We start from the raw sequence: 14,625 nt of genomic DNA on the forward strand, positions 1-14,625 counted from the left end.
TTGTTGCATTGATTTCTACAAAGAATTAAGAATACTACAATGTTATCTGTCAAGGTACATTGCTTTCTATACTTTAATTATACGGTATAATTTACAAATATTTAAAGTTGCTTATGGCATGTTATCTAGACTTTGGAACTGATTTCTTTTTCTTTTCCTTTCTCTTGCTTCAGATGTTCATCAAGTACATAAAGGTTAGCAACCTTCTCTTTTGCAATATTGAATAACAGGGCATGGCATATTAATGCATTACAAAAACTTTACAAGTATTGATTTTTGGGGAAATGAGGACTTTATTTTTAGAAATGTTATAATGAAAAAACTGAGTATATTGTTACATGCTCTCTGCTGGCTTCCTGTTTCATGTGATTTTATTCTTTAGGTGGAGTTGGTATCACATTTTGGATCAGAGCACTTTTGTCCATTAAGCCTTATAAGGTAATGCAGAACAAAATACATTTACTGAGTGCTTATTTTTAAAAAGGCAATATATAAAAATCCCAATATATTTAAAGTGAAGAAATAATTTTCTCTTATGTGAGGTTCATACTGTAAAATATGAACCCTGAAGCCTTTCTTTCCCTTGAGTGCATTTTGGAAAAATGTCAAAGTATCCTCTGTTAAAGAATAAACTTCATTTTGTGTATTTGGTTTAACTTTCTTGTTATTTTGCTATGATGAAAATGTATAGAAACATTTTAGACTGGTATAAAAACTTGGTCATTATGTTTCTAAATGTCTTAAGTAGATTAGTTTTACATTTTAATGGAAGCAGTAGATAAGTAAAATGAAAGGAAAAGCCATTATTATTTTGGAATCCAAAGGCCTGTGATTCTCAAAACATAATCAAAGTTGATGTGTGTCATTTATTGTGAAGAGGTAAGTCTTAACAACTCTGTTTTGTTTTGGAAGTCTTTAATGAGATTGTTTTTGATAGGGTATTTGGCACTAGCATGGTGGAAGAATATGAAGAAATTGCTGATTCGCAGTATCACTCAGAACGTCAAGAACTATTTGATGAGGATTATGGTAAGTAACTTTAAATAGGTGACTATTATATATATTTTTTTACTTTTTAAAATCTAATGGTAAGTATAGATTACTTAAATCAATATGACTGTTGTCTTCAGACTTTAGTTTTGTTGTTTTTAACCCCAAGCCAATTTTTTCTTAACACCTATTTTCCAATATGATTGCTTTGTTGTTGTATTGTGTTCCAGGTTTATTAGTCAGTTATTTGTAACTAAAACTCCCTTCCATAAAATCAGTTTTATAAATTATTATTATATCCCTGTGCCAGGCCCCCAAACCAGTTAATCTCAGAAGGCAGCTGACATAGTAGATAGGAGAATTAATTCCTTTAGTTTGTCATGAGCAAGCACATTAAAACCTGAGCTTTTGAGAAACTTCTGTGAGCCTGAGGAGGTAGAGGAAAGTTTTATGACTTGTTCCATTTCTGCTTTAAGTCCTTATTTTAAGATGTCTTAACCATAGTTTGAACAATCTGAATTTTTCCTTTCCTCATTTTCCTATAAGTGAAATGAAGACATTGATTAAGAGTTGGTAAAGCATTATATATTGAAAGCTTTAATAAAAGTCTTATAAATATGGTTAAAATTTTGGTAATCGTTTTAGTTTTCCTTGGTGTATTTTGGTTTGTTAAATGGCTTGTGAATTTTACTTTATTTTTGCAAACTTGTTTTAGATGTATAATTCATATTTATTATAAAATGTTTTAAATGTCAACTGACTTTGACAGGACATAATTTGAGTTTTTAAACATATTATTGGAGCTAGTTCTCAGCGTAAGTACTTTCATTTTCTCTCTAAACAGATTATCCACTGGATTATAATACTGGGGAGGATAAATCATCAAAAAATCTTCTTGGTTCTGCTACAAGTGGGTATCTTGAAATTTTCCTATTCACATTACTAATGTGTTTCTCAACTTTTTCGTTCTGACATACATGGACATTTTGTTGTGGTATAGTTTAGAAGACGTCTTTTCCCAGTGTTGAACTTTGGGCTTTTGAAAAGTATTTCTATGGAAATGAAATAGAAAGAGTGGATGAAAAGAAAGAGCTAAATGGAAGCATTATAAAGGTGTTTCTTCTGCTCTAATTAGACACTCATATTTTGGGTCAAATTTCTTGTAGTGAAGAAAGGCTGTGAATTTCCTTGGGGAAAGAATTACTAAAGAGGTTGTGCATCAGTGTAGTCCTAGTAATGAGGATTTGTTATCTATGGGTATGGTTAGTTTTCTATTTAATTACAAAATATAAAGACTGTTCTTATCCATAATAATATTGAGTATCAATAATGATACTACTACTACTAATATACTCTTCATAAATTAAAGAAACAATGACTAAGACACTTAGATTGTTGTTATTCTAAAGTAGTGTAAGAACCTAGTGGTAGGCTGACTAAGGAGACTATAGAAGACCATTACCCCTGGCACTTTATTTTTACTGGTAGAGTGTGGGTAGGTATATTATAATGTTATTTTGGGTTATTTGTGAAGAACGTAAAACTAACTGGAAGGAGTTTTCTACTTGGAGATTAATAATTTAATTTAATACAAATCTTAGTAAAATAGGAGACTAGCTGTTTGTGCTTTTCACTTGTTGCTCTTAGTGAATTGAATTGCTCATATACCAACATTAGTATGAAGGATGACTTTATAACTTTTTTTCGATATTCAACCAGTAGTGCATATACTTAGGTAGTTATTTTGTACAGTCACAGTATATGGAGTTAAGAATCACTTACTTCTCTTTCTTTTCATCTTTCCTTCCTGCCTTTTCCCCCTTCTTTCCCTCTTTCTCTCCATAGAGGAGTATGGACTTAAGTAGACTTTTTCAGGGATGGGAGGAAGAGTGTAAAAATACCTGCAGGAGAGTCTTTGATTGCAAAGTCATATTACAAATTATTATTCAACTTTGTTACATATTCAGTATACTTTGTTTTGCTTTATTGCTAGCGTTTTGACATTTTAGATATTAGTGATTACTTTTAAATAGCATCCCTAGCTATCTTGTTGAAGATGATGTAAAAATAGTTGTCTCATTCACTGCTATGGGGATAATAATTTTTTGAGGTGTGAAAGAAACAATACAATTTTATCTGGCTGGATATTAGTATTGTTTGTGTCCTTAAGTTTGTATTCTGTATGTTACATGAAAGTCATTATTCTGCCGCTTATGTGAATTAGCTCAGTAATGCTGAATTAGTTCTGGAAGCATCATTATTTCATGGGGTTGGAAAATAACCCCAGACTAAAAGATGTCTAGCTTTTGGCAGTTACTGGAAAGGAGAAGGCACCCTAGGAAAGTAATGTCTTACCATGGTTTAAGATAAAGGAAAACCTTGTTGATATTCTGGGTTTTCTCTTTCTATGTGTCTATGGGATTAACTCCTAGATGCCATTAAAACCTAACCATATATTAGTGGAGGACATTTCCCTGTTTGTAATCTCTTCTCTGACCAGTGTATTATTTTAATCGATTAGTCTCCTTTAACAGATTAAAGGAGAATCTCATTTAGATCCTCCTTTTTGGATGTTTCTCCTTGAAGATGTGTTTTTTGCTAACACATTACTTATTTTTTCTTTTTACTAATTTCTAGGAGGGCAATGTTACCATCTAGTGTTCTCATTGTTGAAAGAATTTGTATAGTGAGACAAAATGGGTGGAAAGATGTCAGCTGAGCATAAGTGTGGAAAATGGGGTTTAAAACAATTTCCACCACTTGAAGTTTCAGAACAAGAGAGGCAGTAGGAGCTGAGTGATAGATAAGACTTTGCCATCATAAAATGTTATAAACATGGTCTAGTACTGCTGCCTTCTTTATCTGTGGCCTTATAGTCTTCTCCAAAGAGTTTGGGATGGGTTTTGACCTTGATTTAGCTATAGCCTTGTCCAAGGTAGTATAACTTTAAGGAATACATAATAAAATAGAATCACGCCAAAGAGCTGGTCTTTGGCATGAGAATGTCTGAGTTTGACTATAATCATCACCACTGTCTAAATTAGCTTGAAATTGGCCTATTTGAGCCTATTTTATTTTTCCCTTGTTTTTAATATGAACATATTTCCTACAAAATAGAATTCTGGAGCTTTAATCATAAAAGAAACTTCTTTTTCTTTTTTCTATCAAGTAGTTAGCAGTTGTAGGAAATATATATCACCAGAATACATTACTTCTGATGAGACGTGGATGTCAGAGAGCATGTACACCGCATATTTAGACATTCTTGATACTATGTAATGTTCTTAACTGCCAAAAAGGAAGAAACTACTGTCTTAGAGCTGATTCTTGGCTTTGTGTGTATGACAGTTCTGGCAACTCTTCTGATTCTTTTGTTTACATTCTTGAACTAAAATGTTTGAATTTTTTACATTAACAGGAATTCTTCATATTATCCTGCTTTCCTTGTGCTTTGTTATCTAAATTTGCCAGACCACTATCTACTTTAATATTTGTGCAAGTCTGCCTTTACTGTCATACATGTGGTCTGCATTTTGTTAAAATCACTATAACTGCTAAAGGTAGATATGTCCATGTTTAAGACAAAATGTGGTTTTTGTTTTCTTTTAAGTCAAAATATTTTTATGAATATATGTATACATATATGTGTAAGTGTTAAGGTGCTAGGAGGACCATTTTCCTAGAAGATGGAAGTGGCTGTGCTTCAGATGTAGTACATGTAAGAGGAAGTAGTTTTTTGTTGGTTTCTCTTGTTATGTTATAGCACAGGTATAATAAACTCTTGAGCCTCAGCAGCCTGGACAAAATTTGTTTTCTGTATCAAAAAGAGCCATTGATGTACTGGAGACTGAGCAATAACATGGAAATATTTGGCCATTGGGATAATTTTATTCCTCAATGAATTAGGTGGGGTGAATAAGTTGCCCAACTCAAAAACAAAGACGTTGACTAACTCAGGAGAAATCAGGGACAGTTATCTGTAGTTGAAGTTATTACTTTAGCCTATTTTTAAGACTTTTCAGTGGCCAGATTATCACAGTGACAAGCTGTCATGTGTTTGGATACAAGTTGAGAATGGTCAGCATAGAATATTCACAATGCTGCTTTCTCTCAAAAGACAAAAAAAAAAGCATGCTAAGCAATGTTCTGTGAATGTAGGGAAATGATTTCTTTTAGGTTAGATGGGCTGAGAAAGTAGGAGTTTGTTAAATGTTACTTTTGTTACCACGTTCCCTGAAATGGTGATAATAAATAATATTTTAAAAGGGTAGATAGTGTAAATCATCTTTATTATAGGTGCTAGTATTAAAATTTAGGTTCATGAAAAAATACTCTAAAGCTAATTTCTTTATATATAGTAACATGTACTCTTTTCTTGAATTCTTTAATAATAAATGCCAAAAAATTTGAAGTCTAAGGTAAGATCTCAGTTTGAAGCACAAGAAAGTAGACTGTTGATTCCACAATTTGGATTTGTGAGGCAGTCAGCTTTGACTAAACTTTAGGTAGCAGCGTAAGTAGGGGATCATATCTAATACTGCAGTATTGGTTGGTGTTAAAAGTGGGTTAACAAGAAAATAACATTTTGCATTCCTGACTTTGTCTTACTTTATGAGGAAATATGAAGTTTCCATTCTGTCATTATCTCCTGCTGAGGCATCTCATTAGCCCTAAGAATGAAGACTGCTTCTCTGTTCACCAGTTGGCCAGGCTGAAGGACCATGCATTTAAACATGCTATTTAAACATTTTAAAATGGCTTATATCAAGCTCTTGTGTGTTATACTAACGATTGGAAACAAAGTACTACTACTTTCTTGTCTTTCAGAATACAAGAATCATAATTATGTGAAGATCAAAATTATAACTGTCTCCTATCACCTTTAACACAATCTAAAATCTCCTTCTACTTTCTCCCACACTAAAGCATATGTTTTACAGGATCAACTCCATGTGACAGTGCTTGGCTTGCTCCCAGCCTTTTTGATGATGTACTAGATTTTTCTCTCTTAGATCCTTTCCTACTTTTCACATCTCTGGTTTTCATTGAAAGTGTGATGAAAACCATGTGGTTTCCTTAGGAAAGGAGACTAAGATGGAAATAACTTATGAGGCTTAATAAGTAGCCCCTGCTAGGGATAGTATTTTAACAGGAGAATAGAATACTTAACTTCTAGTGAAATTTCAAAGATTAGATTGGGGATGGAAGTTAATTTCACTTAAAATTACATTACATTACTGGAAAGAGGCTTCCTTATTCCTAGCACCAGCTTTTCATGGAGTTTTGCTATTTTGCAGTCCTCATTTGTGTGTCTGTTTGCATAGATTTTGTGGTTTATACCGCTTTTTCATATATCCTCTGTGGAAAGAGAGGCAGGAATAGCAAAGTATGCAAATTGCTCTACCTGTAACACTTTATGACTTTAACTTTTAATTTATCTGCCCCATATCTATCCCCACTCAATTCACAAAAGAATCTGTATGCTCTATATTCCAAAAACATTGTTATTTTAGCCAATCAGTTTTTAAAAATCATTCGAGAAATTTGATGCTATACAGTATCAATTTGGAATTTAGCCATATTACCAGTAGATACTGTGTGCTAATAGTTATTTTCTGTTTTTCTTTGGATAATCTCACTGTTTTGTTTGCTTTTACCTGTGATAATCCCTCATTTAAGAAAAGCTTTTGTTTTTCAAGTTTTTTTTAACTGTAGTCTTTTCAAAGAAAAACAAGCTTTTCTGTAAAATATGAATTTTGATCATTACATTTTATCCCTGTCCTAGTACAGGATATATGTTGAGTTATACTTGAATTTTCTAATATGCTGAAAACAGTGTTTTCATAAAAGGTTTGGGGAAGCTTTACCAAAAAAAGTATATTTAAATTTAAAATTCCTTCTGAACACAAAAATTCAGATTTATGCTTTACACTTTTGGCCAAAATTTGTGTCCTATACTGGATTTTAGTAGTCAGGTGAACAAAAAGGTAACTTGCCAAAAAATGCAAAAAGATCATTTATAATGACTTTTTGACTATCTGATATTAATTTATATGAGAACATTTAGGTGTATTGGTATTTTTTTCTGATTGAATTTTGTTTTAGATGCCATTCTAAATATGGTGAATATTGCTGCTAATATTCTGGGAGCAAAAACTGAAGACCTGGCAGAAGGTACCTAATCATTTTATGGGTCTTTTAAAGAGCTAGTATTCCAGGAGTCCTTCTAGTTAGAAAAATCAAGTAATGAGCCAAGAAAATTTGATTTTTCATATAGAAATACAAAAATAATTGAAAGGAGCTTACTGATCTTCTGTTATTCATTGTTTATTTGAATTCTACAAGTTCTTTTTAATGAAAGGATCTTATCTATATAAAATTCATGAATTTGTTTTTTGATTCTTCACTGCTGTGATAGAGATGATTTTATCCTTTATATCTTTATTGAGGTTTTGATGTCCTATTAGTACTTCAGATATGTTTTCCTTTTATGTATCAAATAGTTACTTAATTTAGAAAGCCATCTTTTCCTTGCAGAATGACAAATAAAATATTATTAGCAAGGAGAAATAAACTTACCTTTTTTGTTTTTAAAAAATGTTTAGTTCTAAGTACATACTTGAAATGACCCACTTATTTCCTCTCATTCTCTTTAATAACTCTTTCAGATATCTAGAAGGTATATTAATCATGTAAGATTACACAGAATTCATAGTCATTTGACTTGTTTTAATTATCTGTGAAATTGAGAAATAATACACATTACTTGTAGTTGTGATCTTATATAATCATTTCTTTCTAAAAGAACTTTTATTTAAAAAAAAGTCTGTAGTAGCAAACCTATTTGACTTTTTTCTTCTCCTCCAAGAGACTAGTTATTTATTTGTTATAATAAAATATTTAAATGGTACAGCTTTTAAAAATGGAACTCAATATGAGCATCTTTCTTAAAATAGGAAATAAAAGTATATCTGAGAATGCCACTGCCACAACTGCATCTAAAATGCCTGAATCAACTCCTGTTTCAACTCCTGTTCCATCTCCTGAGTAAGTTATACTGTAATATTAAATAGAGTTCTAATAAAATGGAGAGCTAAGTATAATAAAAAAGGAACTTATAATTTGTGTGTGAAATGATTACCTTCAGAGAACTCTGAATCATAGGACAGACATTCTGTAGCCACTCAGAACATCTTTGAGTTCCTTCTTCCCATTAGTGTTTGTGTGTACTGGGAGTACGCTTCATTCTAGACCAAACATTTGTTGTTTTTATATTATGTGTTACTTTCATTATTCACAACACTTTTCCTTATTGTAAATAGTTGACCTGACTCTGCACAGGTACAGGCTTGAGGACAAATTTTAAAGGCTCGTTTGTATTTATTAAGGTCAAATTGAAAAAACATCTATCTCTAGAAAGCTACAAAGGATACCTGCAATACTTAGAGCAGTGGTTCTTGAGTTATCTGTTTGTCACACAGCAGCCTCTTATGGTGTTCTATTTCTCTGAATTGTATAGGGTTTTTCTCCAGGTTGCAGTGGAGCACTTTGGGCAGGGATGTATATAGATAGGTTATCAGGTAAAATATACTCATTTTTTGTCTTTCCTACCAGAGAGGGTTACTTTTTTGGTCCTTTTTCTTATCTATAATAGTTAATAAACTCTTAATGATTTGGATAATTGGATATAGTTATTATAGATTTAATTTATGTATATTTCATTAGGTATACTCCTATAAAACTTGGCAAGTCCTTTCTCTTAGAGGAACTCTACTTAAGAGGTTAAGATATTTGAACATGAAACAGTTAGTTCTAGGTAGTATGTAATGAGACCTATAGTGAGTATGCTTTGAACTGCAATTCCTAAGTACTATACTAATTAAAAAATGAGATTTTTATGCTTTGAAGGGCATACTGAGAAATATATATTCTCCTGTGTGAATCCTGCAAATGGCTGAAGATATTTAATGGGTGATTAGAGGGAAAATATTATGTGTTATTGATTCCTAGAAGGACCTAAGAAATCTATTGGGGATAGAGACATTCTTGATGTTTCTAATTAATTACATGGAGCTATGATTGCTATTCCTAATTTTGTAACTAGGCTTCTTTAGTTAACAATGCATGATATATCTTATTTTCCTAAACTAAATAAAGTTTATTTTATATATGTGTACACACACATACATATATATGTGTAGATAGGAATAGTCATTGAAAGATAAGTCAGTTTTTACTTTTTTTATATTCGTTTTTAATAGATATTTTTCCATAATTTTTTACTTAATATTTCTGCATGTTTGTCTTAAATTCTTTTTCATGATTATATAGCAATCCTTTGAGGAAAATATATGAAAATGAGAGAACCCATGATAGAGTATCACTTTTAAAGTTATTTTGAAAAACTGACATATTTTTTCCTGAGTTTAAGTGAGTTTGTTTTAAATATTGCTCTGATTAGAGTGTATATAGATGGTGTATATGTATAACATCTATATACATAAGGTTTTACCAAATTCCATTTAGTTTTTCTCCTTCTCCTTCTCTAGACATAACTTCTTTTTACAGTCATCATTTATTTGGTAGATAATAAACAACATACCACCTGAATATGTAAGAAATGTTATTAGAGAGTATATATATGACAATAAATACCTTTCTATTTAGAAAAGCATGGGCTAATTATGTTTTAATTTGATCCATTCATCAACAAAATGAAAGTCCACCTTGTAGATATTGTCTGTTTTATTACCTTCTCCTATCTTTGTTATTGTGCCATTAGTCTTTATTTGAAGACATATCCTGACATTCTCAGTAATTTTTCAGAGTAGGAAAATTGTGTATAAAGGTAATTGTTTTTGGTATTCAAATTATTATATATATATTTTTTCATATTGCACCTTTTGTGCTGTAAGGCTGTACCCAGAAATTATCTTTATCTTGGAAAGAACCACAGGCATCATAATTTACAACACTGTTCCCATCAGGTCCACCTTCCTACTTGCCTATACTCCATACACATAGAGCCCAAAAATAGGATAGAATTAGAAGAACTATTAGTTTATCATAAGGCAGAATTTTTATTTAAGTTTTTAGGTATTTGGCTTTTAATAATAGAAAATTAGCTTAGACAATGTGAAGATTATTGGTGGGGGGGGGATATGTTTCTTCTCTTCTAAAGCAGACAATCTTGTGTGTATATTTAATGCCATGTTGCAATTCAGATCATCTTCAGAAAAATTATCTTTGGGAAATCTAGCTGCCTTTTGAAAATAGGGTATTCAAGCACAGAGTACATTTATAAGTATTAAGAATCCTGGATCCTGGTTCTAGCTTTGGATCTTATTTGGATAGCTATTTCTGATCTGTAATGAGTGGTGAGGCTTGTAAAGATTTGCTGACTATTTTATGGGAGGAAAGGAACACTATACATTCAGTGAACAGAAGTATTCACTTATAATTCTTAAACAGATTCAAAGAAAGCAAGTTTGATATGATAAATGTGGTTTGAGTCATCTGACTGGTAACTTGATAACTGGTCTCTCTGTTACCATTTCTGAGCCATATTTGTTTTTATAATAAAAATGACGGTGAAAATTCATCAAAAAATAATTTGAGTTATGTATTCCCAGCCTTTTATTTTATGTATGATAATATTTATTTTCCTTAAAAATGTTCTAACTTTAGGCTTTCAAATAAAGTGGTTTGTAATTATGATATATATTTCTAGGTATATAACCACTGAAGTACCTGTACATGACATGGAGCCATCAACACCAGATACTCCAAAAGAGAGTCCCATTGTACAATTAGTTCAAGAGGAAGAAGAGGAGGCAAGTCCATCTACAGTGACCCTTCTGGGCAGCGGTGAACAGGAAGATGAATCATCACCCTGGTTTGAGTCAGAGACACAAATATTTTGTAGTGAACTGACCACAATTTGTTGTATTTCTAGTTTTTCAGAATATGTATTTAAATGGTGTTCAGTTAGAGTTGCTCTTTATTGGCAGCGCAGCAGAACTGCTCTGAGTAAAGGAAAAGATTATCTTGTGTCAGCTCAACCACCATTGCTGCTACCTGCAGAATCAGTAGAAGTTTTAGTACTGAAACCTCTGAGTGGAGAATCGGACAAGAAGGATATGGAAAGGGAAGCTGAAATTGTTCTTGCTGACTTAAGTAGTATGCACCAAGGTGATTTGATGAATCACACTGTAGATGCAATTGAACTTGAACCAAGCCATCCTCAAACTCTTTCTCAGTCTCTTCTCTTAGATATTACTCCAGAAATCAATTCATTATCTGAAATAGAAGTATCTGAGTCTGTGAAATATGAGGCAGGACATACACCATCACAAGTGATTCCCCAAGAGAGTTCTATTGAGGTTGATAATGAAACAGAAAAAAAATCTGAGAGCTTTAGTTCTATAGAGAAGCCATCTGTTACCTATGAAACGAACAAAGTTAATGAAGTAATGGATAATATTATAAGAGAAGACATGAATTCCATACAAATTACCACAAAGCTATCTGAAACAATAGTGCCACCTTTAAACACAGCCACTGTGCCAGACATTGAAGATGGGGAAGCCAAAATGAACATAGCTGACACACCAAAGCAAATTTTGACTCCTGTTGTGGATTCTTCTTCATTACCTGAAGTAAAAGAGGAAGAACAATCTCCAGAAGATGCCCTTTTGAAAGGGTTACAGAGGACAGCTACAGATTTTTATGCTGAATTGCAAAATTCTACAGATCTAGGATATGCTAATGGAAATCTTGTACATGGATCAAACCAAAAGGAGTCAGTATTTATGAGACTTAATAATCGTATTAAAGCCTTAGAAGTTAACATGTCTCTGAGTGGTCGCTATCTGGAGGAACTCAGCCAAAGGTAAGCTTTGTTTTGAATTAGCACAATCTATTGCACATGGTAAGTTAAGTAGTAGAATATGATCCTTACAGAAGGAGAGGATTTAATTATCTCATGATATAATAGTAGTAAGCACAGTTTTTAGATAAAGAAACCTATTTGATGCTAATCAATGACTTAATGAATTGATTTTTTTTTTAAGTTTTAGAAGTACTTCTCAGTGGTGTAATACCTTTGTTATTAGGCTATTAACAAGTTTGAATTATTTATACTCACTTTTTTTCTTCCTGTTGCTTATCTTTAGCTACTTTTACTGTTTGATTCTCAGAGGCCTCATGGAAAATGATAGTATATAGGCCTTAAAACTCTTAGTGGAACTTGACCAGATATCACTTAAAAGTTTAGATAAGTGAAGCCAAGGGTAGACTAAATTGATGATTAGGTAACATTTGCATTTTACACTCTTTTAAACAGTTCCTAGTTCTAGTTCTAATTATTTATGTTGTGTGCTTCTAAGTGCCAGAGACAGTGCCAGTATGTTTTTGCGGTGATTTAAGACCTCAGGCACAGCTTCATTTTTTAAAGCTATGTGTTCTTTTTCAGTCACTTAAATGTCCATTGACTGTCCTTAGGGCTTCTCCCCCAACATTTTGCAATCACGTAGGCACCAAGTATATAAACACCACCTTTTCTTATACCTTAAATTGAAATGTCACTAATAAGATGTCACTTAGGTGGTCATATCCTAAGTGGAATTTCTTCCTAATTCATACATAAAATTATTGGCAAATTGTATGTGTGGGTGCACATACATGCCCATTTAGTTACTTAGTTAACTGCTCTTGCCTTTCTGCACAGAAGGGAACCGCAGAAATCACTAAATTTTATATAGCAATGAGATGAATAGAATTGATGTGAAGGTAGCCAATACCTCAAGGGACCTCTTCATTAAACCTTTGCAAATGTCCCTATATTGCACAGGTCTGAATAAGAGTCATTTTTAAGAAAAATGCTTTATCTCATATGTCCAAATCAAAGTGCTTCCAGTGCTAAGTGAATGAATAAGGAATTAAAGCTAATTTAAACCAATTTTTACCCTGTAGGTACCGAAAACAAATGGAAGAAATGCAAAAGGCTTTCAATAAAACAATAGTAAAACTTCAGAATACTTCAAGAATAGCAGAGGAGCAGGTTGGTCTCCTTCATTCCTTATTTACATTTTATATGAATTTTCATTAAATTTTATAGGATTTCACTGGTAAAGGGATTAGTGTGGTTGATTCACTTTTTCCCCTGATAGGTGATGTTTGAGTCTGTTATATGATGTCACATTTGGAAAATTATCTAGCTGTTAGTATCATTATTTCCTTTAGAGAAAATTTTCTTGAGCATTATTCATATTACATTTTTATGTGTGTATGTAAGTAGAAGTGCAGTGGACTTTTCTGCAACTTTGTTAAACTCTTTAAAATCTTCAGGAGGATTTGAGAGAAAAAAATCTTCTGTGGTTTTTTATGTAGATAATCTTATTGACTGCAAATAAGAACAACCTTGTTTCTTCTTTTTGATCCTCATACCTTTTTCATTTTTTTCTCCTATCTTGTTGATTTTAAGGGAACAATTTCAGTATTGCACATGTAAGTGTGATATGTTACCACAATAAAGAAATTTTATACTGAACTTTTCTAAAAGGTTATTTGGGACTAGGACATGGTGAGGTAGGGAGGCCTGAGGTTGCAGAGAGTTTAGTTAAGTGCATCTTATTCTCCCATTCATGGCACATTATAATTGCGATTCCTTCTTTATTGTTTTCTTTTTAATTATTATTAAGGTTTAAGAGTTCTCTACATATTCTGAATATAAGTACTTTATCAGAGATATGCTTAGCAAATATTTCTCCCAATCCATTACTAGCTTTCTTATTTTTGTTGCAGTGTAGTTTGAAGAGCAGACATTATTGGTTAGTTGAAGCCTAATTTATCAATTTTCTTTATACTCTATGTAATTTTTGCCCTACACAAAATCACAATGATTTTTTCTTCTAGAAGTTTTATAGTTTTAGTTTTTCATTAGGGCTGTGATTCATTTTGAGTTAATTTTTTTTGTGTTACAAGGTATGGATCAAGGTTCTTTGGAGGAGAAGGGGTGAGGGGGAAGGCATGTGAATATCCATGTGTTGTGGCATCATTTGTTGAAAAAGCTATCCTTTCTCCACTGAATTTCCTTTGCACTTTTGATAAAAACCAGTTGACCATAGTCTGTTTCTGGGCTTCTGTTCAATTGATCTATTTGTCTTTCTTTATGCTAATACTACAATATTGTGATTGCTGTAGCTTTGTAGTGACATTTGAAGTCAGGTAGCGTTAAGTCCTCCATCTGTTTTTTTTCAAGATTGTTTTGACTGGGTTTTTTGCATCTTCATATGGATTTTAGAATCAGCTTGTCCGTCTCTACAAAAAAAAACAAAAACACAAAAACTGTATTTGAATCTTGATTGGGATTGCATTAAATTCATAGATCAAATTGGAAAACTGACATCTTAACAATATTAAGTCTTCTGACCCATGGACACAGTATTTATTTAGGTCTTCATTAATTTTAATACAATGATTTCCCCTCTTTTATATATCCTCTTACATTTATGTCTTGTGTCTGAAAAACTTAAATACTTTTCAGTGATCTTGGGTATTAACACTATTGGAAGTACATCTTGATTAGAAGCATTAACCAACCTATTAAATTTAACAGCTCATACTTTAAATGTT

At 32.2% G+C, this 14,625-nt stretch overlaps 1 protein-coding gene across 5 annotated transcripts in view; it reads left to right on the top strand.

The window, feature by feature from the left end:
- The window catches only part of SUCO (SUN domain containing ossification factor), an 87,769-nt gene that overhangs the window by 53,011 nt on the left and 20,133 nt on the right, over positions 1-14,625 (top strand). For 3 of the 5 annotated variants that reach the window (XR_001154267.2, XM_012765120.3, XM_012765119.2), the window contains exons 12-19: positions 174-194; positions 383-438; positions 938-1,029; positions 1,835-1,900; positions 7,096-7,164; positions 7,947-8,037; positions 10,721-11,881; positions 12,964-13,051. Coding sequence is in view for 4 of the 5 variants with exons in the window: in XM_012765120.3 (XP_012620574.2) it covers positions 174-194; positions 383-438; positions 938-1,029; positions 1,835-1,900; positions 7,096-7,164; positions 7,947-8,037; positions 10,721-11,881; positions 12,964-13,051 (1,644 nt within the window). In the remaining variant the exon portion in view is untranslated. The remainder of the gene's footprint in view (positions 1-173; positions 195-382; positions 439-937; positions 1,030-1,834; positions 1,901-7,095; positions 7,165-7,946; positions 8,038-10,720; positions 11,882-12,963; positions 13,052-14,625) is intronic. The other 2 variants (XM_012765121.3, XM_076000389.1) reach the window with 2 other exon arrangements.

The sequence above is a fragment of the Microcebus murinus genome, chromosome 2 (assembly GCF_040939455.1).
Source record: "Microcebus murinus isolate Inina chromosome 2, M.murinus_Inina_mat1.0, whole genome shotgun sequence".
Lineage (NCBI taxonomy): Eukaryota > Metazoa > Chordata > Mammalia > Primates > Cheirogaleidae > Microcebus > Microcebus murinus.